The 11,190-nt window shown below is 54.4% G+C and overlaps 2 protein-coding genes across 6 annotated transcripts; one reads left to right on the top strand and one right to left on the bottom strand.

The window, feature by feature from the left end:
• Nucleotides 1–453: 453 nt before the first annotated feature.
• On the bottom strand, nt 454–9,387 carry RPL3L (ribosomal protein L3 like). Of its 5 annotated transcripts, none has more exons than XM_075514895.1 (10): nt 9,080–9,387; nt 7,741–7,933; nt 6,932–7,100; nt 5,909–6,044; nt 4,601–4,787; nt 3,884–4,044; nt 3,492–3,593; nt 2,748–2,843; nt 2,104–2,223; nt 454–575 (listed from the first exon to the last, which is right to left on the bottom strand). In XM_075514895.1, the coding sequence occupies exons 2-10, from the start codon at nt 7,778–7,780 to the stop codon at nt 519–521; spliced, it is 1,068 nt and encodes a 355-aa protein (XP_075371010.1). In that variant the 5' UTR covers nt 7,781–7,933; nt 9,080–9,387; the 3' UTR covers nt 454–518. The 5 variants fall into 5 exon arrangements, 4 of the variants coding, with proteins under 4 accessions (XP_075371010.1, XP_075371011.1, XP_075371008.1 ...); XM_075514896.1 differs by lacking the exon at nt 9,080–9,387 and adding an exon at nt 8,937–9,064; XM_075514893.1 differs by lacking the exon at nt 9,080–9,387 and adding an exon at nt 8,797–8,930.
• NDUFB10 (NADH:ubiquinone oxidoreductase subunit B10) lies at nt 9,307–11,013 on the top strand. Its single transcript, XM_075514899.1, has 4 exons — nt 9,307–9,580; nt 9,984–10,122; nt 10,500–10,639; nt 10,794–11,013. The coding sequence occupies exons 1-4, from the start codon at nt 9,322–9,324 to the stop codon at nt 10,892–10,894; spliced, it is 639 nt and encodes a 212-aa protein (XP_075371014.1). The 5' UTR covers nt 9,307–9,321; the 3' UTR covers nt 10,895–11,013.
• The last annotated feature ends 177 nt before the right edge of the window (nt 11,014–11,190 follow it).

Here is an 11,190-nt window from a genome sequence, read left to right as displayed (position 1 = left end):
GCCGGGATCGTGGGGCTTTGTGCAGAGAGAAGTCCACAGGCCATACTTCCAGCTCGGCAAAAGGAGTGCCTGAGTGTGCGTGTGTGAGAGGCGGTGAGGGGAGAGATGGTCAGTGAGACTGGGCAGAGGCAGGGAATGGGGAGGCCCTGCATTCCCAGTGGAAACTGGGGCAGAAGTGCTGGTACCTGCTCTGCTCTCCTCTGGAAGAGGAAGAGAGTCTTCACCGTTGTTTGGGTGACTGCAGGCAGCAGGAAAAAATTCACTGAGCAAGGGAAAGGGAGGATCCAGAGGACAGAGCAGACACTTGGCTGTCCCAGTTAGTCCCTGTCCATATGGGCCAGTCCCAAGTGCTACTTGTCCCATCCCCACCTGCTGAGGAACCTCGAGGACATGCTGCTGCCCGCAGGCAGCACTGAATACAGGCAAGACACCCCTCCAGAAGGAAGACAGGCAGCAGTCATGGCTTGAAGCCTTTTTATTGAAGGTGCCCAGTTAGGTAGCCTTGCATATCTCAGTCCTTACAGCTCTTCCTGCACTCCTGGCTTCCCTTTCACCAAGTGTTTCTTCTGAGGGCCCTGGAAGAGAGCAGAGAGGAGAGCTCTCAGTGTTAGTGGCAGACAAACCTGGCTGCATCTGAGCTGCATGGAGCAGAACTGCAGCTCTGGCCCCTTTCTGCTGTGCAAGGCTGCTCCTGGTCTCTGCCCTTCAGCTGGGAGCTCTGTGCCACCATTCACCAGCCACCCCCGGGGCCTCCCTAGCCCTGCAGGAATCAGGAGCGGAACATCATTGCCCTTGCACAAAGGGTTTGTTTATCCGGACGGCACAAAAGCAGCCAGAGAGCGGCAATGAGCGACCTGCTCCGAGCCAGGCGGGCTGGCCTGCGGTCAGGGGACGTGGAGGGGAGCAGTAATTGTGCTGATGAATGCTACCAGGAGCCCACCGTGGTGGGGCGGCTGCCAAGCTGCTGTACGAGCCCTGGAGGAGGCAAGGCCTCCCACGGCCAAAGGCACAGATTCTCATCAGCCAATTCAACAGAGCCTGAGGGGTTTCCACCAGCTAAGAAATGGGGTTGTCCGGGACCAAGTAAGTCCTATGGGAGCAGATGGCAAGGATTACTTATGTGCCTCTACTTCCAGCCAAATGTAAAGTTTTACTACGTTATATGCGGGGGAAACTCTCACCCCACAGTAGAAAACGGCAAAGAAAACATCTGCAACCGGGTAAAACCACCTCCTGTCACCAAGGTCCACGTCACAGCTACTCAGGACTTGCAGCGACAGCAAGAGCAGAACACAGAACAAGCTCCTAACGCTGAGATAAAGGAAAACAGCTTAACCTCTAAAGAGCTCTGCAAAGGCACTGCATAGTCAATCCCCCTTCCCGGGGCTAAGGAGGCTTAGCAGTTTCACATGGGATTTCTAGCTGACAGGCCAGACCCAGACACGGTTTGTGTCTGCGTGCTATCCAGGCAGTTGTTTCTTTTATTTCTGCTAGCTGAAGGCCTGGCTTACTTAACGCTTCCTCAATTTCACATTCAGACTTATGCACCAGCCTGGTGTAGGTTGCAAAACTATTCAGGAAACTCTGCTTGTTTTGGATTTATTTAATTTTTTTTTTTGCCCTGGATTTAAGAAAAATATACTGCTTGGCCTTTTTGAAAGCTTCCTGACAAAAGAATAGCAAATTTGTGTCTGAATTTGACCCAACCTTTTCCTCTCAAGAACATTAAAATTATAAATCATTCCAAACAAATCAAAGAAGTGCACAATTACGGGTGAAGGGGACCATATGTCCAAGGCAGTGCCTGCCAAGTTAACTGCTTGTTTAAAACATCCCGTGGTGAATGGAAACTGGTTGGCCATATGGTATATTATTTGCTAGTTGGGTTGTCTTGGATCACTCACACAACCATCATGTTCTTCCTTAGCATAATATCTGCTGCGTGAATTGAATTCATGCCTGTCTTTTATGCAAGACGGTCCCCATCACTCATTTGGCTGTTGTTATATCGAGAAGCAGATGCTTGGTTGGAGTCAATCAGTTGCTTTAGCCCCAGCTGCGAGCATGGCCTGGGGGCTGGAGCCAGCACAGAGCGTAACTCACCATGAAAGCCCGCTTCTCCTGTGCTGTCTGGAAGCAGCCGTGGCCAAACTTGGAAGTGGTATCAATGAATTTGAGTTCAATGGCTTCCTGAGCCCAGCGGCTTGTATGCACCAGAAGGGACTGGAAAAGAAGAGTCACAATACATCAGGCTTATCGTTACAGAAATTCTGGACATCTGCTCTGACGGAAGCAGGGTTGAAATAGCCTAGGTGCATCCATTAGACAAAAATCTCCATGAAAATCTGCCTTCTCAGAGAAACACCCTGGTGCTCAGGTGGCAGGTGATGCCTTGGATTGCAGAGCAGCTCTGAAACGAGCTCTGAAATCTTCACTTAGCATTTCATTTGCTCACAATCTGTTTATGGCCAAGGTTTCCATTTCTGGGCCCCCCATCACAGCCCTCAAAGGCTTGCAGCTTCTGTCTCCAGAGAAAGTACATCCGCCTGTACACTGCCACAAACCGTCTAGCCGCAAATGGTCTCGCCGAGCACCATACTCATGTGCCACATGTCCTCTGCAACACAGCGTCAAGGACCCGACCAGTCTCCCTGCCCAGCATTTGGAGGCAGTGGCATTCTCCACGTGGCGAATCTGTTTGTGGAGAGCTACAGCCCGTCCCTCCCCAGCACCGGCTGCGCTCTCACCTTACGGAGGGTGAGCACACGCTTCTTCGTGCCCACGACGCAGCCTTTCAGCATGAGGAAGTCGTTGTTAACCTCCCCATAGTGAGGAAAGCCACCCTGTGGGGAGAGGCAGAGAGAGGGTTGGCAGGCAGGAGAGCTGGGTGGGAGCAGAGGTGTCCACAGGTGGCATTTTCTAGGGAAGGAGAAGGTAGTGACTGACAGCGCTTCCAGCTAACAACACTCTGCACCCTTCAGGTTGCCTGCTCAGGACCACCAGAGCGTGTCAGCCCCACCGACTGCATGATCCCAGCTAAGCAGCACCCCGTAAGAGCTGGGGAACCAGCAACCCTGCTTCCTTCCCTGAAGGATGTGGGTGAACAGAGAGCAGAGCTGGCTAGACTCCCAAGTAAAAAGTTTTTAATAAGCAAAAGTGACTTTTTAAACCAAGTAACAAACACTTATCTGTTAAGTATCAGATTTTTAACGTCATTTATACTTCTTTTTCCTTTTAAACAAAGTTCTCGGTTCCCGCCAAAGTTATCAGCTGAAAGTTATATATTTGGGTCTACCAATGGGCCTAAAAAAACACCTCACAGAGATGGTTTTGCATGTCCAAAACACGAGGGAAGGAATCACTGCATTTCTTTCAGTGCATTTCCTTCAAATCATTTCTTATGCAGCTGTCTCCAGCCAAGGAATTACTTCCCTGGCTAGGATTCCTGTAGCCAGGGCCAGTCACAGCCCTGTTACCCCCTCAGCTCTTACCAGAGGCGTAATAGTCTTCTCCGTGATATCGTAGTGCGTCGAGGCATTGTTCTTCACCACTTTGCCATCCTCCACGTGGATCCCATGGCCAACGCGGTAAATCTAGGAATGGAAAGGAAATTGAGATAGCGACTTTCCCACCCCCCTCAGTGAGGAATGTCACAGGGACGATGCAGTTTTCACCAGGATGGTCCCCCTGTGATGTGTCCCTTGAGCAGGGAACAAGGGAACAACAGGGAAAGGCACGGAGAACATCAGCACTGCAGATCTCTAGGGAAACATCTGAGAAGCTGGGGGGAACAGAGGCCAGGGTGCAAAGGATGGTGACAGCATGGGAGGAAGGAAGGCAGGAGGGCACAGCGGTGCTCTGAGGGAGCCCGTCTGGGCCATACCTTCTTGTTGAGCTCCGTGCGGTGGTGGTAGCCCTTCTGGCCAGCCCGAGCGATGGAGTAGCCAACCCGGGCCGGGTGCCAGGCTCCGATGCAGGCAACTTTGCGCAAGCCCTTGTGTGTCTTCCTGGGGAGCTTCTTGGTGTGCCAACGGCTCGTCACCCCTGGAAGTGTGACCGGACAGGGCAGTGAGAACACTGGGGCGATTCAGGGCTGGTGACTGAGTGCTGGGGAGGGGAGAGTCTCATCATTCTTCTGCAGTTCTCAGAAGACACCGTGTTGGAAGGAGACCAAGAGCTGTCACCACCGTGAGAGGCCAGAGCACAGAACTGTTCTCACTTCCCATGGATTCGATCAGACTGTGATATGTTCCTGCTGAGCACATCCACGCACACGCATGGAAACACCCACACCTCTGCACACGTGGGGTTTGTGAGAAGCGCAATGGCTTTATGTACTCACAGTGCCTCTGAGCTTCCTGGGAGGACTCTGGGCACGGTAGAAAACATGGCCTTTACTGAGATTAAGGAAACCAAGCTCTGCTACAACGGAACTGCGTGTCATGGCTGAGGTCTAGAGGCTCTTTGCTACTCCCTGTGTGCAATGAGTTGGTGGGTTCTCAGCATGGCTAATACTCCCCTCCCCCAGCACTACCTTATGGGCAGTGTCATATGAGAAGGACAGAACCAAGCCCCTGGCAAGGGTCTCCTTGCTCTGTACCTTTCATCCCATGCCCCTTGGTCACGCCAATGACATCAATCATCTCGTTCTGGCTGAAGACGCTGTGCACGGAGACCTGCTTCTCCAGCCTCTCACGGACCCAGTCAACCTTGTCAGCCACTGTCCCACCGTTCAGCTGGATCTCCATCACGTGGGCCTTCTTCTGCCGCAGCGGCAGCAGCTTCATCTGCGTTAGACAGTGCATTAGGGCAAAATGCTGCCCCTCACCTCCCAGGCGTGAACATGAGGGCAGGGCTGCATCACCCACCACTTGTGAGGGGCACAGAGGGTGAGCAGGGCCAGCTCTTCACCACCCCTGTCTATCACACTGTCGGCCCCTTTCGTGCTGAGCCAGTGACCTGGGTCAGCATGCCTACACGTCTCTGGGACCCAACTCCTTCTCCCTGAGCCCAACCACCCCATCTCCCAGTGCTCCCATTCCAGGCAGGAGCTGACGCACACCCTCTCTCCAGGGAGCACAGGAGCAGGCCAGCCTCATCCTACCCCAAGAGTAAGCACAGTAGTAGTAGCCATGGTAAATGCCCCTGAGGAGCCCATCAGCAGAGCACCGTCTGAGGCTGAACACCGCGACCAGCCAGAGTCAGCGCCTCTCCTTCGGTCATGCTCCACCTCTGCTTCCAGACTGAGCAGTTATTTCTACTTCCCACCAAGAGGTACCTCCACTCTCTCCCAGTCCCAGCTCCCTGTGCAAAGCCCCTGCCAAATTGCCACAGTGGGACTTTGAGGGTCTGTGCCAGGCACAAGTGAAGCCTTGAGCCAGCTTAGCTCTGCCTCAGACTCCAAAGCAGCCATTAACTCCAGGGATCAGCATGAAAATGGGCCCTGTGTATCCAGCCATCAGCATCTAGCAAAACTGTGCCTGCCCATGGGTTATTTTTGCCCAAACATTTGACACCAGTTGCTAATTTGAGGTGATCATGGGGCCTGAGGTCCCTCACTGGCACAGGGCTCACCACCTGCTGAGACTCTGCACAAAATCTGCTCTCCTCCACAGCCTGTGTGGGCTCCCCAGCATGGCCCAGCCACAGGCAATCCCCCAGCAGGGAACTCTGCTGAGCCCGGCTCAAAGGGACAGGGTCGGTGTCAGGAGGTAGCTGGGAAAGTCGGCCAGCACCTCCCATCGCCTGCACGCCCTGTCCCACACCCTCTGACCGGCGTCTGCCTGCTCAGCCTGCTGTGACCCCACCAAGACAGCCCCGTGATCCGGGCTCCCAGGCCCTCACCACGCTCCGGAGCTGAGGAAGACCCTGAGCCCCCCTCGCCCATCTCCCGGGCTGAGGCTCTGACCTGCGTGTGCACAATGACACGAATGACCTTGCAGTACTTTTTCATAGCCGCAAAATCCTTCTCCAGCTGCCTTTTTCCATCCTCATCCTGCCATTTTTTGCAGTACTTGGTGAACGCCTTCTTCTTGCTCTTGTGCCTACGACAAAAGTGTTTAACATCCAGCAGAGCCGAATGGCGAAGTGCTTCTGCGCTTCCCTGTGCCCTGAGACAGCGCAGCGTGGGGGGACAGATCACCGTGCCAGGCCCTTCCCTGGAGGCACAAGGTACCTGTGGATACCTGAACCTCGCCTGGCTGCCGGGGCCACGACACAGGGCGTTGAGGTGGGAAGAGGAAAGTGAATAACGAGCTGCAAAAAAGGGCTGGTAATTCAAACCTTTTTGCATGAGGAATCCAGTTGTCTCCCACTGACTGGCTCAGTGCCATCAAAATACAAGCACAAAATCAGAGCTAAGTGGAGAAAGGAGAAAACAGCCTCTGACAGGGATCAGAGGCATGTGGTGGGTGGATCTCAACGGCACTTTTGCAGGAGACATGATTCCTACAGTTACAAAATTCATGTTTCCATTTCCCTCTCCGCTGGTGTGGGATTTGGGGTGTTGATGTTTCCAAGGGCCAGGGGTCACATTCTGCATCAATTTTCCCCCTGGAAATCTGGGTTTACTCCCTTAATTTGGTGCCACAGCTCAAGTACACCAGTTTAATGGAGAGTAGACGAGCCCGACCTACACAAAGGAAAACGAACCTGCAGCACGCGCTGCCATATGATATCGTGCAGAGAGCTAACTTAGTTCAACTATTAGAATAAATTTACATATGCATATGCTGATTCCCAGCATCAAGCTGTTTGCAGTATCTCTGTGCATGACTAAATAAATAGCATTTTCACTCCACCTCAGAGCCAGCTGCCAGTAGCTGAGCTGTTTGCAACGGCAGGGCATCGTGGAGAGCCTGCGGGGAAGACCTGCGAGGGACTCCCCACTTGCAGTGCCCCAGGAACCCTCCCCAGCCGCGGAGGCACGTACCAGTTCTTGTAGAAGCGCCGTCGGCACTCATCGCTGATGTGCTCAGCAAAAACAGTCTTGAAATTCCGCAAGCCCTTCGGTGTTTCTATGTACCCCACGACCCCCACCACCACCATCGGGGGGGTCTCAATGATGGTCACGGCCTCCACCTCCTCCCTCTTGGAGATCTCTGCAAGATAGCAAAGGGAAACGGTGCTCAGCATCGTCTAGGATCAGATCATTCCCTGGAGCTATTCGTGGCCCCTGCCGTTACAGGGAGCAACCAACGTGCTGGGGGCAAGGTCACGCTCTGTTCTCACAGCCAGCCTCAGCCCTCCCAGCTCCCACCGGCTGGAGGACGGGGCAGGGTTTGACCCCCAGACACTGCACAGGTTAGACCCTGTGGCCCAGCACACTTTAACCCAGCTTCCCCAGGCTGGGGGAAGCAGTACATTGGATGGTTCTTGCCCTGGAGTTTGGCTCCAACCCTACGGGCATCCCAGAGGGCAACATTATAAACAACTTCCCCAGCAAGACGCTTCAAGCCCAAGATTTGTCAGGTAGTTACCCTGCAGGGTCCTTCTGCCAGCAGGATCCAAGAAACCACCAGTCACCACGCCGGTGCGAGGACTTCCCAGAACCCCCAGACTCAGCTCATGCTGGCCATGAGGTGGCCTTTGGCCATCCAAGATCTGGACAGCATTACAGGAGATAGCCTGGAAGCTATGTGCTTCACCACCCATTCCCAGGAGCAGCCTTTCCCACCACCAAGTCAATTCCCTCGTTTCCTGCCTGGATGAGGCTCCCCGCTTCCATCAGCCAAGCCTTACTGAGCCCAGGCCTGTGCACCTCCCGCACAATGTGGGTCATGCCAGCTTTGTAGCCCAGGAAAGCTGTCAGGTGGACTGGTTTGCTGGGATCATCCTTAGGCCATGTCTTCACCTTCCCTCGGTGGCGACGGCTTCTCTTGTGGGGGAGGAAGCCCAGGTGGCCATGCCTGGGAGCAGAGAACTTGCGGTGGGACTGCGGAGAGGAAGAACAAAAAAGATCAGCTTCACTTTCAGGTCCCAGAAGATGCTGGGACCCAAAGCACAATGGGAAATCTCCCCTTTAACATCAGTGAATGCTGGAGGGATTCTGGGCTCTTCCTCAATTCCAACACGACAAAAAGAACTCATAACAGGATGGGATTTTGTTCAAGCTTCCATCATGTGCATGGAAGAATTTACTAAGTTTCTGGACAAATGATGCTGATGAAATAAAAAAACTTGAACATAATCTCCCGCCTTCTGCTTGAGGACTTTGAAGGAGGACTATATTCTTTAATAGATCTGCCCTTCCGCAATGTTAATTATAATGATTTATTTTGTATTCTGCAGCACCAAAAGGGCCTGCTCAGAATTCATGGGCTTCGTGTCGTCAAGGCAAATGGCACCAAACAAGCACAGCTAAGGATCAGAAGAAACGGGAAAGGATGCCCAAAGGAATCAGTAATAAGAACATGCGCAGGTTAAATAAGCACCTTGAAAACCAAATTAGAAGAGCTAAATATATAAACCCCAATCGCAAGGTCGTGCTGAGCCAGGCAAAGAAAAGCAACAGCGCTTTAGAGACATGGACGAGTTCTCACACAATTGGCTTCAAGGCAGGGGAGCTGGGGGTCAGCCCCGGCAGCGAAGGGTTAGCTCTACATCCACTGCAACTCCCTCCTGGCTAGGATCAGTCCCGGCACCTGGTTGCGCTTTCCACCAAGCTTATTTTCCAGCCCAAACGGAGCTCAGTTGAGTTCAACCCCATTTCAGCCGCACTAACATCGCTGGTAACCCGGCCCTGCTCGCTGTCCCTCTCCACACAATTGAAAGGTAACAGTGCCGAGCTCTACAAACCATGGGATGTCTTCAGCCCAGGTCAGCCGCAGAAAGAGGCTGTCAGTAAGTGCCTCCCCAGTCTAATACTTAAGATGGTTATCGGTCCGAAGACACAAATTTAGCTACTAGCTTCACGCGCTGCTATATTCATTTCATACTCGGCCAAGCTGGCAGGTTGGACATAACACTTGCGGTGGGATAAAGGTCAATTGCCGGTGTCTCAGTTTACACCTCTCCCTCCTAAACGACTCAAACGTGAACGACAGGAATTAGGATTGCTTCCTAACGGAGCACCACGCACCCGGAGCTGCGAACGCCCGCGCTGGGCACCCCGAGCTTGGTGCAGCCGGCTGCTCTGGGTAGATACGGACTAAAAATCCCTCCATCAGCTCGGGAAAGAAAGACTCTGTGCTTCTGTCTGGAAAAGAGATGGAGGCAATAGCTCTGGTTGTGCGGGCGGGCTCTGCCGCTTCTCCAGGCCGGGGCCTGAGGCCGTGGACTACATGGACTACATCTCCCAGCACGCACCGGGCACAGTGAAGCATGCGCAGAGCGGCGCCCTCTGACCCGGCGTCCCCCGCCGCCGCCGGGGTTGTGTGGGGCGCCGCCATCTTGTCCGCGCCGCCCGCCGGGCCCGCCGCCGCCGCCGCCGCCATGCCGGAGGACAGGGACTGGGAGGCGTACAAGGTGCCGCCGACCCGCACCCCCGTCTCCGAGAGCACCACGTCGGTGCCCAACCCGGTCATCTTCTTCCAGACCGTCTTCAACTATGTCGTCGACGCGCCCGTCACCTTCGTCCGAGGTACCGGCGGGCCGAGCCCCGTCCCGGGGCGGCCGGGTCCCCTCGCTAGCGCCGCTCCGCGGTGCGCGACGGCTGCGGGAGATGGGCCGCGACATGGCATGGGGGCACGGGGACTCGGGCACCGAGACAGGCAGGGGCACAGAGGGGCACGGGGCAAAGACGCAAGGACACGGCCACCGGGACAGGCACGGGGAGATGGGACACGCAGGGACGTGGGGCACAGGCAAGAACACAGCACAGACACCGGGACAGACACGGGGACATGGGAGACGGACAAGGACACAGCACAGACAGAGGGACAGACACGCAGATGGGCACGCAACACCGAGCTGGGTGCACACAGACACGGGGTCCGCTCGCGAGTTGTGGGCCGGGGTGCCTGACCGCGGGGCTGTTGCTGCAGAGTGGATCGAGCGCCAGCAAGCCAAGAACAAGTTCTACTATTACCACCAGAAGTTTCGCCGCGTGCCCGACCTGAGCGAGTGTCTGGAGGGCGACTACCTCTGCTTCTTCGAGGCCGAAGCACAGTGGAGGAGGGACAGGTATGGCCGTCACTGCCCCAGGCGAGGCCACAGCAGAGTGCACTGCTCTGGTTAGGCAGCCCTGGGAACAGCAGGGCTTGGCTTGAGCTGCCAGCATTTTCGTGGTGTTTGGGGTGCTGAGGCAGCACCTCCTGCCCACCCCGTTACAGAACACCCGTTTCATAGTCCTGCTGTCCCCTGCAGCACACCTGAGCTGAGCAGGGTGGCATTAGGACACATCCTCCTGCACTTGCCTGGTTCCTACAGCACTGGTGTGCAGGACAGACCAGGATCCTGTAAAAACCCAGAGCTGACCTTCCACAGGGTCAGCTTTATTCAGCTTTTCTATCACCTCTTGGCTGTGGTTGCATTCATCATCATCATCATCTTTCCCACAGGATGGTTGATCAGGAAATCGTGGAGATAGTCCGGGAGAGGCTAGGTGCATGCAAGCAGAGGGAAGGACCCAACCAGTTCCAAAACTGCGCCAAGGAGGTGGAGCAGCTGGCACAGGTCACCAAGGCCTACCAGGACAGATGTGAGTATGGCAACAGCCTGCACACCTCTGCTGCGGCTGGGACAGCACGCAGGGAAAGGGGGTCTTAAGCCACATTCCAGACTTCACATGGAAGAGAGGCTTATTTCTTTTGAGCTGCTGAGGGGCACTCTTCAGACATTTACTTTCTTTTTAGATGGTGATCTTGGTGTCCATGGAAATGCAAGGACGTGCCTGATGAAGCAGAAGCACAGGATGATGGAGGAGAGGAAGGCACAAGCAAGTGAGTCTCAGTAGATCTAAATGGTTAGCACCTCCCTCCGTGGTGCTTGTATCCAACACTGCATGTTGCATTTTTGAACTCTGATGCTGTTGACCTCTACAATAAACTTGCAGCCCAGACATCTGCCATACAACTAGAATCTAGACTCATTCTTTGAAGAGATCTGCAAGCGCTTACAGAATTCTTCCTTTTTCAGCTCTGCATTCACCTTTGAATGCCAGTTGATTGTTACCATCCTCTAAACTACCTCTAAACCACCCTAACTCCCAGCACCCTTGGCTGCCTTAGCTGGGATCTCCCCTCAGGACCT

This window comes from Mycteria americana, chromosome 12 (assembly GCF_035582795.1).
Source record: "Mycteria americana isolate JAX WOST 10 ecotype Jacksonville Zoo and Gardens chromosome 12, USCA_MyAme_1.0, whole genome shotgun sequence".
Taxonomy (NCBI): domain Eukaryota; kingdom Metazoa; phylum Chordata; class Aves; order Ciconiiformes; family Ciconiidae; genus Mycteria; species Mycteria americana.
This window is presented reverse-complemented; position numbering and strand designations above follow the sequence as displayed.

Excerpts from the sequence above, each read along its gene's own strand:
- NDUFB10 (XM_075514899.1), top strand. The coding sequence starts at position 9,322 with ATGCGCAGAGCGGCGCCCTCTGACCCGGCGTCCCCCGCCGCCGCCGGG. Across the intron at positions 10,123-10,499 it reads GCACAGTGGAGGAGGGACAG|GATGGTTGATCAGGAAATCG; the intron begins GTATGGCCGTCA and ends TCTTTCCCACAG. Across the intron at positions 10,640-10,793 it reads CAAGGCCTACCAGGACAGAT|ATGGTGATCTTGGTGTCCAT; the intron begins GTGAGTATGGCA and ends CTTTCTTTTTAG.
- RPL3L (XM_075514893.1), bottom strand. Across the intron at positions 3,594-3,883 it reads GCACGGAGCTCAACAAGAAG|ATTTACCGCGTTGGCCATGG; the intron begins GTATGGCCCAGA and ends TTCCATTCCTAG. Across the intron at positions 2,844-3,491 it reads AGAAGACTATTACGCCTCTG|GGTGGCTTTCCTCACTATGG; the intron begins GTAAGAGCTGAG and ends CTCTCCCCACAG.